Source organism: Perna viridis, chromosome 2 (genome assembly GCF_037379345.1).
Source record: "Perna viridis isolate PV_CMFRI_1.1 ecotype Kerala chromosome 2, ASM3737934v1, whole genome shotgun sequence".
Lineage (NCBI taxonomy): Eukaryota > Metazoa > Mollusca > Bivalvia > Mytilida > Mytilidae > Perna > Perna viridis.
Genome location: NC_142446.1, coordinates 59,485,756 through 59,503,504, shown reverse-complemented (window position 1 = coordinate 59,503,504; position 17,749 = coordinate 59,485,756). Strand labels below are relative to the sequence as shown.

The following is a 17,749-nucleotide window of genomic DNA, read 5'->3' as shown; positions in this document are numbered from 1 at the left end:
GTTATGGCCCGAACTGATCATGTGTCTATCTGGTTACCAGACAGTCTCCATATCTTTGGTGTGTGTTATTCTGATCAAGTCTACATTGAAGATTTTATGTGGCAAGAATTTTCTTATCCTGAGAAGGCAGTTGTTAAGGAAGACAGAGCTTCTGTTATTCTCTAGCACACAGAGCCCTACAGATAATACACAACTATCATAGAGTTTAAGTTTTGATGTCTTTGAAAAAGCTGTTGTTTTCTAAATGTTGCCTTATAAGGTGAATACTGCCCTTACCTTGCCAACTCTGACCTTTATGGCATTATCTGTTGTAACTTAACTACTTAAGTGAATCTAATATAATAAGTTGTTTTCCCTCTGTCTTTACATAGTATTCTTTGCATAGACCTTAAGTCCAATCATTTCAGCATTCTTTTCTAACTTTTCTCTTGCAATATGATATCTTCTGTATGTGATAGCAGTACTAGATTGTCAGCATAGTCGATATCGGCCAGTATAGTACATATTGTCCATTTCAGTCTGATGTTATTTTTTGAATTGTTGTTACTCGATTGATGGCAGTTATAAATAGTACAGATGACATTCTTTTCTTATTCCTAATTTTACTTATTGGACTTATAAGAGCAAAACTCAGATTATGAATTGTATGTCCTGTTTACTGTAGGCTGTGACTCAGAAGAGTGAGAGAATTGCAGAAGAAGAAACCAAGTGTAAACATATGGCAGAAATAGCCCAACATGATCTAGATGAAGCAATGCCTGCACTTAAAGAGGCTATTGAGGTATATGTATATATATATTTATCAGTTTGAACATAAATTCCAACAAGTCTAAAAGGGAAAAATTATGAAGTCCTTCAAAATTTACATTGTTCATAAGTGACAATACATTTGACATAAAATTGTCATTTATAATTGCTAATAATTTTTTTCCAAAGGATAAAAATATCAAAATTTATAATGAGAACTAAGAAAACAATGAAGAAATTATTCAAAAACCTCAATTATGTATTACTTTCCTAACTATTGTTTTTATTCTAGTCCACATGAAGAAAAAAATACCATTTACTTTTCTTCTGTCTCCTTTCAGGCTTTAGACTCTTTAAATAAGAATGACATTACTGAAATCAGGTCTTATGGCCGACCCCCTGCTCAGGTAGAGAAAGTCATGGAAGCAGTTATGATTCTTAGGGGCAGTGAGCCGACATGGTCAGAGGCTAAAAAACAGTTAGGTAAGTTAGGTTTCTAAGATATAGTGAGCCAACATGGTCAGACACCAAAAAAATAGTTTAATAGGTTAGTCATGTTTTGTAAATGTAGTGAGCCAACATGGTCAGAGGCCAAAAAACAGTCAGGTAATTCATGTTTCTAAGATATGGATAGCCAACATGGTCAGAGACAAAAAAACAGTCAGGTAAGTCATGTTTCTAAGATATAGTGAGCCAACGTGGTCAGAGGCCAAAAAACAGTCAGGTAAGTCATGTTTCTAAGATATAGTGAGCCAACGTGGTCAGAGGCCAAAAAACAGTCAGGTAAGTCATGTTTCTAAGATATAGTGAGCCAACGTGGTCAGAGGCCAAAAAACAGTTAGGTTAGTCATGTTTTAAGATGTAGATAGCCAACATTGTTAGAGGTAAAAAAACAGTTAGGTAAGTTTTGTTTCTAAGATATAGTGAGCCGACATGGTCAGAGGCCAAAAAAACAGTTATTCCCTTTCTTTTTGTATAGGGCATTGAGCCAACATGGTCAGAGGCAAGCAAAGTAACCGGTAAGTCATGTTTCTCATGTCCGTCCTTTCGTGCGTTAGTCTTTTGTGCCGTTTGTCCGTCCGTCCTGATTATGCATGATCCTGACTTGTCCAGCTATCTCCTCGTACAGTTTTTGAACTGCATCTAAAATATTTTACAGGATATTTCTACACATGATGAAGGTGTGCAGGGCCAAAGGATTTTGATTTTCGTGAAATATTGTGGAAATCGGTGATAGTTATACTTAGTAATTTTCATCAGAAATAGGGCTGTATGGCTTGTCCAGCTATTTCCTCATACAGTTTTTGAACTACATCTATAATATTTTACAGGATATTTCTGCACATGATGAAGGTGTGCAGGGCCAAAGGATTTTGATTTTCGTGAAATATTATGGAAATTGGTGATAGTTACACTTAGTCATATTACTCAGAAATATATGGGTTGAAATATTCTGTAAATATGAAATATATCCTTGTAATGAACCAATTAGATTGTAGTATTCTTTCACATGGAAGAATGTTTAAAGAAATTTACATAAAGTAGGTTTTAAGCTAATGTAAAAAATTGATTTGAAAAAATTTAGAAGTAGTTCTGCATGTTTTTTTGATTGAGACCAATGTAAAAAGAAAGTTTTTTTTGGCTGTATTTGAACAAGAGCTAAAATACACCAAAATCAAGTGAAATGTTACAGAAATCTGAGCCTTATAGGTGGGAATGCTTAGATATTTGGTATATCACTTTTTTATGATGACTTGTACCATATCTCCCCTCTCAAGTTTCCTTATTCATCTACTTTTTCATTACTGCACACCTTATTAATTTTTTAGGTGATGCACAGTGTCTTCTTTTTCCAGATTTGACAGAAATGATCGAGTGGAAGTATTCTAAGCATGAGGTAGCATACAACATCTTGTTATATAATTTTTCTTTTTTTCTAAAGGTGATCCAAATTTCATCAACAAACTTGTTGCCTATGACAAAGACAATATCTCTGACAAAATGTTGAAGAGAATCAGCAGTCATTATGTCAATCAAAGTGACTTTAGACCAGAGATAGTTGGCCGTGTTTCTTTAGCTGCAAAGTCATTGTGCCTTTGGGTGCGAGCAATGGAGCTGTATGGACGAGTTTATAGAGTTGTTCAGCCAAAACAACAAAGACTAAACATAGCTATGAAGCAACTTAACGAGAAACAAGCAGCCCTTGCTGAGGCACAGGAGAAACTAGAAGAGGTATGGTATTCAAAGATACTATTTCTTTCTTGCTCTGTTTTGTAATCTAATTCATGGTGAATCAACAAACATATTGAGTATATATTTTGCTGTGATTAATGGGGTTTGAGAGACTTGTTAAGTATCAAATGTAAGAAGAAAACAACTTCACTTAAACCTTAATGACATGATTTTCTTTCAGCATCATACATGTTGTATTTGGTTTATTTAGGTGAAAGCTAAAATGGAGCAACTTAAAAAGGTATATGATGAAAAACTAGAACAAAAAGAAGATTTAAAGAGGAAAGCTGATTATACTGAAATGATGTTGGAGAGAGCTGCTAAACTTGTGGAAGGACTGGCAGAAGAAAGGGTTAGATGGGAGGAAACTGTTCAGGTTAGAAGATTAAAGAGAGGTTTGTGGGTCAAAGTTGAAGGCCATGGGTGAGTGGTCACAGACTGGAGATACTTGTACAAGAGAGATAGGAGAAAAGTTTTCATAATGAGAGATTAAAGTGAAGTTTGTAGGTGAAAAATTGAGAGCCACAGACTGAAAGAACTTGTGTAAGACAGGGTAAGATATGAGGAAAATGTTCATAATGAGAGATTTAAGAGAGTGTTTTTGATCAAAGTTGATGAATCAAGGATAAAAGGTCACAACCTGGAGGGACTGCAAGAAAATTAAAGGGATATTTATGAGTTTACCGGAGTGGGTTGAGTAACTGGTACAAGAGAATCAGCTGAGAGAAATATGTTCAGGTTTGGAGATTTAAGAGAGGCTTGTGGTCTTTAGATCACAGACTGGTGGGCTTTACAAAGTAAATTGTCTTGCAGATTCTTGGTGAGAAGATCAGTTACCTTCCTGGGGATTGTATGGTAGCAGCTGCATTCCTGTCTTATATGGGACCATTCTTGTCAAACTACAGGGAAAGCATTGTTAGAAAAACTTGGATTCCCCAGGTTGGTATAAATACACATGGTGCTAATACATGACGTCTTTGTGTAGTAATGACATAATGTAACTTACTAATTAAAGTTTAAGTCAACCTATGACATTAGTTTTTGATGACAAAAAATATTAAATTCATGTTATAATTAAGTTATATAAGCAGACAGAAGAGATCACAAAATCTTTCTGAATGAAATCAATACATTTCACACTGAACATAATTATGAGTACATGTATTAACTGACTTTATATTCTATAAACAGATAATAAAGTTAGGAATTCCTTGTACCCCTACATTTGAGTTCTGTGAGTTTATGTCCAAACCAACCCAAGTCAGAGAATGGAATTTACAAGGCCTACCCAGTGACAACTTCTCCACGGAAAATGGTGTGATTGTTACAACATTCAGAAGGTGGCCCTTGATGATAGATCCACAGGGACAGGCAGTCAAATGGATAAAAAATATGGAAATTGACAAGGTTAGTTCGCTACATAATTTGTCTAAATTTCTGCACCCCTCCAACCGCAACACAGCAGTATAGACTTTGCTATAATACAGTAGAGGTGTCTCTATCTGCTAGTCACTTGACAAACTAAAGAATGCAATTAAAATTTCTGGCATTCTTTGTTTCAGTCCCTGAACCGATCCATGCAACTGTTTGACTTTTTGATGACTGCTGATGCATTGATAATCGATGATGGTTGACCAATCTGATCACAATTTTATTATTGTAAATTGACAGATGATTGGTTCATGTAAATTTGAGAATTTCCATTTGAACAAATTTAATATAATACCATATTAAATCTGTCATGAATTTAAGATATTAAATCCAAATAATGTATTGTATTTTGTTAAAAATAAAACGAATGTAAATTAAAAGTAATTAATTGTTGTTTAAATCTGTTGTATTAAGTAAATATGTGTAAATATTGACAAACGAAACAACAGAATCTGTAAAAAATATTTACAATGCAGTGGTCACATCATGCAATCACTGATTTAACAGATCAGTTAGATGGATCAATAATTGTTTGCAAACTGATTGATGATCCTTGACCAAAGGCAATTATAGTTGCACAGATTAGTTCAGGTACTGTACTTGATAGTATTTTCAATATAAGATTTTGATCTAAACTAAAGTTGACATTTTCTGTAGCAATTTGTTGACTCATTTTTAAGCAATGAGGGAGAATCATTAAATGAGCTTTGCTCACAAAAGAAAGATAAGAGTATTTTTTACACTATCATGAACATTGGATTTGATTTATACTAGTGTTCTTTTAATGATTATTTTTTTTATTTAAATTTCATTCCTTGCCTTTGTAGACATATAGCCTCTATGGTCATTGAGATAATTCTCATTTTAGTTGTAAATAAATGAATAAATAAATATATATATATATATGCTTTGTGAGTGTTATACCTCCACAGTATATAGGGATTTCAATGATGTGTGTATTGTATTTATATTGTTTTTTTTTTAACTTCACTGTGGTTAGGGACATAAGGCTGTGTGTATGGACATTGGGCTGTGGTTAGGGACAAAGGCCTATGTATAGGGACATAGGGATGTGGTTAGGGACATAGGGCTGTGTGTAGGCACAAAGGGCTGTTGTTAGGGACATAAGGCTGTGTGTAGGGACAAAGGACTGTGGTTAGGGTCATAAGGCTGTGTGTAGGGACATAGGGCTATAGTTAGAGACAAAGGGCTGTGGTTAGGGGCATACGGCTGTGGTTAGGGACACAGGGCTGTGGTTAGTGACATAGGGCTGTGTATAGGGACAAAGGGCTGTGTGTAGAGTCATAGGGTTGTGGTTAGGGGCAAAGGGCTGTGGTTAGGGACATACATGTAGGGTTGTGTGTAGAGTCATAGAGTTGTGGTTAGGGACAAAGGGCTGTGGTTAGGGACATATGGATGTGGTAAGGGACATAGGGCTGTGTGTAGCTATCTTGGTTTAATGTTATATAGTTTATTTTAAAATGACATATTCTCTACTGATTTGCTGTAGGGTCTTAAGTTAATAGATTTCCAACAAACAGATTATATGAAGACCTTAGAGACTGGTATACAGTCTGGTTCATCTGTATTATTACAAAATGTCCAGGAGAAACTGGAACCTTCATTGGATCCCATATTGAATAAATCTCTAGTGAAAAAATGTGAGTTTTAATATTGTATATAAATATACAGCAGTCATATTCAAAGTATGGTGTATTATGTATGCATTTACCAGTAATTGAGAACTTTAATTGTTACTCACAATTTGTTGTATTTAAGATATTAAGAATATAACACCTATATTACCTATATGAGTGCAATATAGAGATATCTCAGACACCCAAGGGTAAGATTTAATCATTCTCTAATGACGATACCTGAAAAGTTCTCTGGTCAGAACTTTGGTCCTATGATTTTATGATGCCATTACCCAATTATTTTTGCAGATGAACAAAGAGGGAAAGTTCAGAGCATTAAGACATACGTTTTGGGATCACAAAGTTACAAATAGAAAGGGACTAAGTAAATGTAAAGTAAACTGTGGTAAAATAAAACACTTGGGTACAATAGAAATAAGTGTTTTAATTGTGTTTAATTATAAAATTTTGTCTGATATGGACATAAAGTAACTCTGCTGCATTATAGCATTTGCAAAGGTATGCAAAGTAGCAGAAGTAATTCAGCACGCTATGTATATGCATGTTTTTCTTGTGTGATCAATGTCACATGCCTATCGAAGACACATGTAAAGATCAAAAGTTAAAAGGCTGTTTTTTGTCAGATATTACAAGTTTGAGCTTCAGAGTTTATCTTTTATTTGCTCAATGATAATTGAATTACCTGTTCTAGCTGGTAAAACTTACATGAAAGTAGGAGACAAAGAAATAGAATATAATGCTGACTTTAGATTCTACATTACTACACGGCTTAGTAATCCCCACTTTACCCCAGAAATATCAACAAAGACCACCATTGTCAACTTTGCTGTCAAAGAACAAGGTAAGAAATTATATACATGGTGCTTGATCTTGAGAATTCTAATAGATTTAATGCATTTTCAATTGGGAATAACTCATTTTCTTTGTATGATAATCTTATAGTGAATATTCTATACCAAGACACATTGACAAAATGTTTCCAAAAAATCAGGTTTTTGCTAGTTTTATGTTTCTGATGTAGGTTTGGAGGGTCAATTCCTTGGTATTGTTGTAAAGAAAGAGAAAGCAGAGCTGGAAGAAACAAAAGATCAGTTGGTGAAGAGTATTGCTAGTGGTAGGAAGAAACTTGAGGAGTGTGAAGATGAAATTCTCAGGTGCAGAAGTGTTGCTTTATCTTTACAAACTAATTATCAAAGTCAATGTAAGAAAGAATATCTGTTTTATGTTGATCAAAAGTTGATGTAGGTTTATGTCATCACTTGCTGTCCATACCTATTTACCTACTTTAAAAATACAGGTTTAGTAGAAGTATTAGTAAGGTGCTCTTGAGACCAAGATTAAAAAAAGTTTTATGAAGAAAGGGGAGGTTTTATATACTTCTTCTATCAAATGAAATGTCTGTATTAAATTTTTTGATACTGCTATATCCCCACTCAACAAGTGCTTTGTATATTGGAATCACCTTGTCCATCATTCTGCCTGTGTGGATTTCATCACAATTATCTTTACTTCAAATTGATAGATTGATTTCAAGTTTTGTATGTAGGTTAATAAAGATTGGGCAAAGGTTGTAATTTTGATTTTTGTCTAATGACATCAACTTTCTGTTTTGTTGGACTTAACCATTTTTCGATAGAATGACAGAGAAAATAATTTCTTTCTTTGCTGTCAATGGACTGATTGATTTCAAATGTGGTTTTTGGCTTTAGATAGGTGAGTCTTATGTTGAGAGGGATTCAGGTTGTGTCCATTATCAACTTTCCTAGACATTCTAATTTTTCACAACATGGAAGGAGTGGAGGTTTACAAAAATGTATATAATGAAAATTTAATTTCATGTTTGTGTTGTATTGTGTTTTGTTTGTTTTGCATTCAGATGTTTAACATCTTATAAAGAAGAAAAATTGATTGTTTAGCCCAAAATGTGCTCATTGAACAAATATGTAATAACAGGCAAATTAAAATTTTACGAATAATATATGTGGTACAAATAGTATAGTTAGAAAATTTAAGTGAGGGCAAATGTTTTCTTCATTTAATAACATTTTAAGTGCAGTATAGTTGCTGGTGTTAATCACCCATTACATGATCTGATCTGGGTTTCACAAAAAAATCTTAAGTTGGGAATTTCCTCAAGTCCTGTGTTTTTCCTCAAATCTGATTTAGCAAGAGAATTTTATTTACATGTAGTTTGATGATTTCAGGTTATTGAATGAGACAGAGGGTTCTTTATTAGATGATGAACAACTTGTCAACACTCTACAGACTTCTAAAATGACATCACAAGAAGTGTCAGAAAAACTGCAGATTTCTGAACAAACAGAGCATAAAATAGATGCAGCAAGAGAGGTCAGAATGATTTTGCTTTTTGTTTTTTTGTAATATAAAGTTAAACATGTAGTTACACTTAGCTAATGTTACTTGTTTCTTTGGGCTTCTTAAAATGTTAGTTTTTAGAAAATCAATATATTACAAAAGTATTAATTGAAAGTAGGCCATAATTAAAGACAAAAAAAATTGTATTTATGACTACTTTTTGATATTGCATATGTTTTCCTACGCTGCACTGTTTAGAACTGTTAGATGTTTTACAATTTGATGAATATCTTTGGAAATCTATTCTTTACCAGAAAACAAGACAATGATCTGCTTAAGTGGTTGATTTAAAAAATGATAAGTGTAAAATTGGTGGTAATTTATGAGTTCATAATAGAAAATAGTATTGTAACATCTTATGTTATGACTAATTACACATCCCTCTGTGGTAGGTGTATGGTGATGCTTCTTTTCTGTTCTTCCTTCCTCAGTCCTAATCTGTAACTTTTCAGAAAATGATGAATGAAATTTTATAAAACTTTCTTAAACTTTTTATTACATTATACCATTATGCTCCTGTTTTTTTTTTTCAATCTAAAAGATATTGACATTTCCTGATGCAAAAAATAGACTTTGGCATTACTTGGGCAGAAGATTACCACCTGTTAGTTGGTAATTCCTCTAAATTTGATGAAATGTTCACAAATTTATGATGTCATTGTGCACCTTCTATTTTGTTTTTCCATCTGAATGACTTGTGGTTCCTATATTATCTTGGGTGGGGGGGGGGAGTGTTGGATACCAGCAAGTGAGTTTTGCTCACAGTTTTTTTTTCTAGTATTAATTATATTTTCTTGTAAGATATGAAAAGAGCATTCTCCATTTATTATTTTTGTCCAAATTGAAGAATATTGCAAGTTGGGATTATTGAAGTTCCCCCTCTAAAACTTTTTTATAGTTCATGGTCCCAAGGCAGACCACCCATGCCATGATCTTCCCTTTCAAGTTTGCTCCATAAATGTTTTTTTCATCAAATTATAACTCAGAATAAGTTGATGTTGGATGAGAAGTATAAAGATGAAAATGGTTGAAATACTATTTTTTATACCCCAACCAATAAAGTGGCAATATAATGTAACACCCTCCAAAAAGTTATGTGTTCGTCTGTCTGTTTGTTCTTCACCCAAGAGTTTCCATATGATAACTTGAGAATAGATTTTTTTTTTTATTTATGCATTTGCCTGTGCCATGAAATTTCAAATTTCACAGATTTTTTTAACCATGAGGTTATTTCTAACATTTTCCCATCCCCCTTTTTTCACCATTACATGATGGGGAATATCTTAATGTTTATGCTTTACTTTATGTTAGTTACATATTGTCTAAAGAATATTTGATTCTTATATATATCTTGTTTACAGGGTTACCGACCATGTGCCCAGAGAGCCTCCATTCTGTTTTTTGTACTGAATGACATGGGCCTGATTGATCCTATGTACCAGTTCTCTTTGGACTCCTACATAGAACTTTTTCTTCAGTCAATTGATAGAAGTCAGAAGAGCATGAAATTAGATGAGAGAATTTCAAACCTAAATGAGTACCACACTTATGCAGTTTATAAGTAAGATATTTTACAGAAATTACAAAGATATTTTACAGAAATTACAATCTTATTGAATGGTAGTTGATATAGCAAAATTTTTACCCTAAATTTAAACAAATTGTGATAGAAGCTTTTCAATTTCTAATCTGTTGCATTATGAATGAAATTAACACAGACAAAAGTCTAACAAAATTTAATGTTTGGAAACCTCAAATTAACATTGTATATGGGAGATAACTCCATAAAAATGGCTGAAATAACAATAAATTTTGATACAAAATCATAACTATGCCTTTAATATCTGATAAGTTAAATGTAGAGATTGTAGGCATTAATCAGGGGATCATCTACAACCTAAAAAGAACTTTGTTAATAGATTTACCGGCCAAATAGTTAACCATGTGTCCATTTTTCGAGATTATAAAGTTAAAGAATATTCATATAAATGATGAAGTAAATCTTTTACTTTTTGCGGTTAAAAGATCCTTTTAACAAAGTTAAAACTGTTGATAAATAGCTTAGATATATGAACAATACCAATTAAAATAAAATCAAAAGTACCAGAAATTAAGCTTTTTTCTGTATTTAAAAATTACTAAAAAATTTAAATTCAGATGTGTTAAATAACATGGGCAGCATAATATGTGAGATAGTTGATAAGGAACAAAAACGTTAATCGAAGTATCATGCTTTACATGGACAAAAACTGGAAAAGAAAACTTTTATTGAATTATCTTGCCTTTCCAATTTAAATTAAAATGCTTATTTTGAGTTTTCTTCAACTTGGAATTTTTAAGACTTTTTGCTGTGTATATATGGGGAATAGGCTATATATTTAAATCAAAACATTTTCTGTTACAATTTGTTTAAGTTTGTAATTTATTTTGACTGGACTACCGTAATATGCAAGGTGGTTTAGATTAATGATACCTAGTTACCTACTAGTACTAGTTTCAATTGATCTTAAAAAATGTCTTGCAAAGCTTAAACATTCTGATTCAAATACTCGGTCTGATATTACTGTTCCTTTTCAATATAAATGATAAAATACAGTAATATCAGAACTTATAATATACAAAAATACAAATTTGTATAATTCTTCATGTCTTTTATATTCATTGACTTACATTTTAAACATTGTTTTATATTAATTTGTATCTTTAAGGTATGGATGTAGGGGTTTGTTTGAGAAGCATAAACTGTTAATGTCCTTCCAAATGTGTGTCAAGATCTTAGAAGCAGCCAATAAAATAAACTTGGATGAATATAACTTCTTCCTTCATGGTGGAATTGTAAGTTTGTTTTTCTTACAAAAAGAAGAGCAAAAACTGAAAAACAGTTCCAATTAACATACATATTTGGACTCCATCTATTTAGTCCATGATTGCAGATGTTGTTGAAGATTGTATGCAGTAGACATGAATCAAATATCCATATAGAATAAGTTAAATTAGTTTCTCTGTTTGAAGATTATAAATCATGGATCATATTGTAATTTTTTTTAATTTTTACTTTTCTCCTTTGACTTTATTGAACATTGAAATATTAGCTTTAATTAGGGCATGTTACTTTTTTTATGGATGAGAGAATTAGTTTTGAATACACATTGATCCTGAACTGTGAATTTTTACTTTTTGACTTATTTCCCAGGTTATAGACAAAGACAGTCAGATAGACAATCCATGCTCCAACTGGTTATCAGATTCAGCTTGGGACAACATAACAGAACTAGACAAACTGACCAACTTTCATGGAATTATTACATCATTTGAACAGTATCCGAAGGATTGGCATAAATGGTACTCTTCTGCTGAACCAGAGACATCTCCGCTGCCAGGTAATATACTCTTCTACCGAACCAGAGACATCTCCACTGCCAGGTAATATACTCTTCTGCTGAACCAGAGACATCTCCTCTGCCAGGTAATATACTCTTCTACCGAACCAGAGACATCTCCACTGCCAGGTAATATACTCTTCTGCTGAACCAGAGACATCTCCTCTGCCAGGTAATATACTCTTCTGCTGAACTAGAGACATCTCTGCTGCCAGGTAATATGCTCTTCTGTGTAACACTAGAGAAATCTCCATTGCCTGGTGTTGTACTCTTCTGTTGAACCAGAGACATCTCCACTGCAAGGTAATATACTCTTCTTCTAAACTAGAGACCTCTCCATTGTCAGGTTAGGTACTCTTCTGCTGAACCAGAGACATTGCTGTTGCCAGGTAATGTACTTTTCTTCTGAACCAGAGACTTCTCCTCTACCAGGAAATGTACTCTTCTGCTGAACCATAAACATCTTAACTGCCAGCTTAGGTACTCTTCTGTTGAACCAGAGACATCTCCACTGCCAGGTAATGTACTCTTCTGTTAAACCATCTCTATGGCCAGGTATAGTCAGTATAAATAACCTTACCAATTGTGGTGTATATAATAATAGGGATGTCTGTCCTTTCTCCCATTATGCAAATAGAGACTGATCTCTTATCTGTTACTCCTCCTACATGACTGAATGAGATTTAATAAACCTTTACAGAATCTTAATTTGATAATCCCATTGTGCACCTCTTTTTTTAAATTTTAATCCATTTAAATTTTGGGGTTTCATATAGTGTAACATAGACTTAATTATTTATGAATATAGGGACATGTGGGACCCATTCCTTCTATGCTGCTAAGTGAAATTTAATAAAACTTTCACAGAATCTTTATTACATATTAGCACCCTGCAACCTCTTTTTAAAAAAAAAACTTGATCCAAATTAATTGGAGGTTAAAAGCCTATGTTATCAAATTGGGGATTCGGGATATCAATTAATTGAGCATTGCTCACAGTTTTTTTATGGCCACAAAATATTGTAGCTATAAGTAGTATCATGCCGTTCTTGTTGTCTGTGTTGTTGTCAATGATTTTAGGAGTTGTGACTGGAACCGACAGGGAATTAAGGAACATGTTAATAAATTTTCATGTTATCTGGACAATTACTTGATTATAAGTAAGTGGATCTCAATGAAATTGTTCCACATTGTTTGATACTACAAAAAGAAGGTTAACAAGGGACCAGAAACAAGCATGTTCATGAAATCTAGAAAATAACTTAAATGGATCTTCGTGAAATTGTATCACCAGGTGCCATACTACAAAAGGAAGGCTTTGATTGATTTTTTCATATTATTTGCTTAGGGATTAAGGACCAAAAAAGGGCCAGAAATAAGCATTTTTTTATTATATCTGAACAAGAACTTGACTGTAAATGAATGAATCTGTATGAAGTTGCACCACAAAGTACAATGGCAGAAAAAGGAAGACTTACATTGATTTTTGGTGACTAAAAAGATTTGGAAATTAGGGGTACAAAATGGACTAGGCACAAGTGTTTTCATGATATCCGGACAATAACTTGACTGATAGGTAATGGATCTCTTTGAAATTGTACCATGAAGTGACATATTTCTAAAGAAAAGCTGGGATTGACTTCTATGGGTTGTAACTGGAACCAATATTGTAAGCAAAGCATTTTATTCTAGTTCAGATTAGTTACAATTAACTTTTGTTTTGTAAAGTTACCATTAAGGATGTTATTGATTATAGTTTTTTTTTACAAAGCAATGATTTCCTTGTACTAATGATTTGCTCTTGAATAGTATAGATAGTATAGTATGGTGCACCCAACAATATTTAAAACACTGCTATTAAGAAATCTGATGAGAATCCAGTGGCAGTGTAAACCAATCCTCTTCCAACTGAGATAAATTAGTACTCCACTAACACTGCTGATGTAGCATATAATTTTTATACGCCCATCAAATTCGGGACATATTATGGTATACCGTTGTCCGTCCGTCGTCCACAACGCTTTACTAACTTTAATGAAACTTTAGTGAATTGTTCATATCTATTGACGTAAGCTCCCTTTCGATTGTTATAAATTTCAGATTTTTCGTTTCCGTGTTATTAATTTTTTTCCTTAAAAAAGGGGTGATTTTCAAGTTTTGGGACAATTAATAACTCAAAAACCATTTCACCAACTTTTATGAAACTTTGGTGAACTGTTCATATCTATCTTCCGATTTGTATAAATGTCAAATTTTACGTTTCTGTGTTATGAAGTTTTACTCTTTAAAAAAGGCCGGAAATGGCCAAGGAAATTTTATTTGTTGAAAGACCATTTGTTATGATGATTGACATATAAATATAAAAGGTGCTTGGTAACCTTGTCAGAAGAGTGTGTTTTAAACAAGATAGAAATGTATGGGTGAAAAATCAAGATAACAAACTTAGTTAAAATTGAGGTAGCCTTGATATTGCCAAATTTTTTGTGCATTTTTTATTAATTTTTTTTTGGAGGGGGGGGAGGGTATTCACAATATTTCTAGTCGATCATATAAATTCATTAAAAGCATAAGAACAAGTTAAAAGGGCAATTGGAGTATCATGCCCTTAAAGTGCAGCTGTTTATTAATCTACCAAAAGAAAGTCACTAATATAGAGGGTGTGATTGCTTTATCATAAAAAAAAGACATTGGAATGGAAAGGAGTAACACATTCTATTTTTTAAACCTTTTCTTTGTAGATCACTGACAAATTTTTCATTGGTTTTGAACAAGTCTTTGCAGATTAAATGTTCAATTCAAATTTGGAAGAAACCCTTTCAGACAGCAGTGAAAACCAGAAAAAACAAATGTTAACAAACAAAACATGAATTTGCACACATTGATCATACTAGGCATACCCCCACTCATACATGAAGTTGATCTTGGAGAGCAGTCAAAATTGCTTACAACATATACCCCATCTATATGAAGCAACAAACCAAATTTAAAATCAATCTGTCCATTGTGAGTCAAGATTTTATGAGAAAAAATTTTAGCACCCATAATTATAAAAAGCCGACAAAACTGCAATGAAATTTGAACAAACGGACAAGGTGATTCATATAATCTACCCTCTCCTTGAGGTATTTTATTCCTTTATATATTTATTGTTTACAGGAGACTGGGAGAATGGCTGTAACGAGTTACAGAAGATGTTGTTTGTGCGTTCTCTACGTCCAGATCGTGTTTCTTTCTGTTGTACATCTTTCATTATAAACCACCTTGGGTCCAAGTTCACAGATCCTCCAACATTAGATATGATACAGGTTATAGATGACTCATCCTGTAAAACTCCGCTGATATTTGTCCTGTCACCTGGTGCTGTAAGTATATAATCTGGACTCATGTCAAGAATCACATCGATCATGTTTTCAATACTAATGAAAAAAAAAAAATTGAAGGTTTATTTTTTTATATGCAAGTTGGGGTGTATAGTGAAACTTCCTTCCTACCTTTTTTCAATTACAATTGGCAGATCCACCTCTTATCTGTTACTCCTCCTACTACAATGAATAGAATTGATACAATGTTTATTACATGTTTCAATTTTGCCCCTCCTATTTAAGATTTTGATCCAAATCAATATAGAGGTCAAAAGATGCATGGTATCAAATGGGGGAGTGGGGAATATCAAGCATTGTTCACAGTTTTTCTATTACAGGTACAGGTATTGGATAATTATATTAACATTTACCCACATCTAGATAACCTTTCATCAAAATCATGGTTTATGGGTAGTTGTGCTTACAAGGTTTTGTCACATAAATGTTTAAGTTAGATTACATCCCTGTCAAAGATATACAGGTGTTCCTTCATGTACGTAAGTTAGATTACATCCCTGTCAAAGATATACAGGTGTTCCTTCATGTAAATATTTGATGTCTATTTGATTTTGCTTACAAGATATGTGGACAGATAAATGTTATTTTGATATTCATTGCCCTGTACACTCTTCATTCTATAGGATCCTACAAATCAGCTGTTACAGTTAGCTGAGAGTAAAGGTCTAGCAAACAACTTTAATGCTTTATCACTGGGTCAAGGTCAGGCGCCAATAGCTACCAGGCTGATAAAAGAAGGAGTCAGAGAAGTAAGTTACATTTGTTATTATTTATTTTTATTTTGCATAGAATTTCATCGAGTACAGTTGTTTCCTGTCTCTCCAATTTTTATTCAGTGTTGTCATATATCTCTGTTAAGCAATTTCATTCCATAAAATTTAGTAGGGGACATGTAACAGTGCTTTATTACCTTGTGAGGAATACAAACTTAAATTTGAATCAACTGAAATTGTGTAAGAAATTTTAATTCTGAGTTTTGCTTCCATTTTAAATGGCTGCCTCTCATGTTTTAGGGTAACTGGGTTTTCTTGGCAAATTGTCATTTGTCATTGAGCTGGATGCCACAACTTCACAAGATAATAGAAGAGTTTCAGACAATGGCGAAAGAACCACATCCAGAGTTCAGACTATGGCTCAGCAGTAGTCCACATCCTAACTTCCCAATAACCATACTACAGGCAGGGGTCAAAATGACAACAGAACCACCCAAGGTAAAACTCTTCATACCAAGTTTGTTCTTATGCATTCAGATCATTGAATTACTGTTGTTAAAGTATTAATTTTTGTTGTGTACTAATTTTTCAATTTTTGTGATGAACTTTAAAGTATTGAAAAGCAACCTGCAAAATTGATTTTTAACACTATACCATATTGCAGATAATTTTCGGGAGTGTCAAATTTCACAATTTGCACTGTGTATAGGATTATTAAGTTTTCATCCTTCATATTTCAAAGAATGAAAAATATACTGTGAAAGTATTATTGTTCATGGGTACCAATTTTCGTGGTTTTCGTGGGTAGGCCAAACCATGAAATTTGGTTCCTAATGAAAAGGAGATTTCCACTGAAGTTTATTCTGAAAACCTAAAAACCATGAATTCAAGAATCCACGAATTTGTGTTTCTTCCCTAATCCACAAAAATTGGTATCCACGAATTTTAATGTACTTTCACAGTATGTTAAATATCTGGACTAGAATTTGGCAAGCTTTTATTTTTGTGATCCCCAAACCTCAATCCTCACAAATATAGAAAAATTTAAAACTCTGCAGATGTTTCTACACTATAACACTTATCCCTTTTTTAAACAGCAAAAATTGAAAGCAGATGTGACCATGTATACTCAAAAGAATCTTTGATTCAGTTTCAAAAATCTTATTTGTTTGTTTGTTTTTTTTTTTTGACTTGATTATGAATCAGATTAGCATTTGGTAATTTTGTTTTTACCCTTATTTGACTGATACATTAAAGTGTATGAATAATAATTAGTATACTTTTATGTATGTTGTGAAAATTTTCTTGATTGTATTATCAAGTTGCTGCAAAAAATGTTGCATACAGTAATTAAGAGATCAAATTAATTACGACAAAATTTTAGATTCAAAGGTAAAATCAATAATCTGATTGAAGAATCCTAAGCTAGGATGTAATTTTTGAGCCATTGAATTTTCATTTTAAAACTTGTAAAGACTCTGAAATGACAAGCTATTCTATAACTTTATTTTCGTTTTTTTTTTTTTTTTTTTTTTAGGGTTTGAAAGCCAACCTAAAGAGACTTTATACCCACATCACAGATGCACAATTTCAAAGATGTTCTAAACAAGACAAGTACAAGAAGATATTGTTTGCCCTGTGTTTTTTCCACTCTCTCCTGTTAGAAAGGAAGAAGTTTCTCATGCTTGGCTGGAATATCACTTATGAATTTAATGATTCTGACTTTGAGGTTTGCCCCTTTTACAACTAACTTTAGGAGGTAGACCTGGGGTAAGTGACACAACTCTTACAAATCTTTGGAATGTTTGTATTCATCACATTACATCAATCTC

The 17,749-nt window shown here is 32.9% G+C and overlaps 1 protein-coding gene across 3 annotated transcripts in view; it reads left to right on the top strand.

Moving 5' to 3' along the window:
- Window positions 1-17,749, top strand: part of LOC148626283 (dynein axonemal heavy chain 2-like) — a 117,778-nt gene that overhangs the window by 88,775 nt on the left and 11,254 nt on the right. For all 3 annotated transcript variants that reach the window (XM_088570163.1, XM_088570165.1, XM_088570166.1), the window contains exons 55-71: window positions 665-781; window positions 1,089-1,230; window positions 2,690-2,979; window positions 3,191-3,355; window positions 3,793-3,918; window positions 4,171-4,386; window positions 5,921-6,071; window positions 6,760-6,909; window positions 7,090-7,222; window positions 8,273-8,417; window positions 9,806-10,005; window positions 11,153-11,279; window positions 11,638-11,824; window positions 14,981-15,186; window positions 15,828-15,953; window positions 16,218-16,415; window positions 17,455-17,646. In XM_088570163.1, the coding sequence (XP_088426289.1) occupies window positions 665-781; window positions 1,089-1,230; window positions 2,690-2,979; window positions 3,191-3,355; window positions 3,793-3,918; window positions 4,171-4,386; window positions 5,921-6,071; window positions 6,760-6,909; window positions 7,090-7,222; window positions 8,273-8,417; window positions 9,806-10,005; window positions 11,153-11,279; window positions 11,638-11,824; window positions 14,981-15,186; window positions 15,828-15,953; window positions 16,218-16,415; window positions 17,455-17,646 (2,871 nt within the window). The remainder of the gene's footprint in view (window positions 1-664; window positions 782-1,088; window positions 1,231-2,689; window positions 2,980-3,190; window positions 3,356-3,792; window positions 3,919-4,170; window positions 4,387-5,920; window positions 6,072-6,759; window positions 6,910-7,089; window positions 7,223-8,272; window positions 8,418-9,805; window positions 10,006-11,152; window positions 11,280-11,637; window positions 11,825-14,980; window positions 15,187-15,827; window positions 15,954-16,217; window positions 16,416-17,454; window positions 17,647-17,749) is intronic.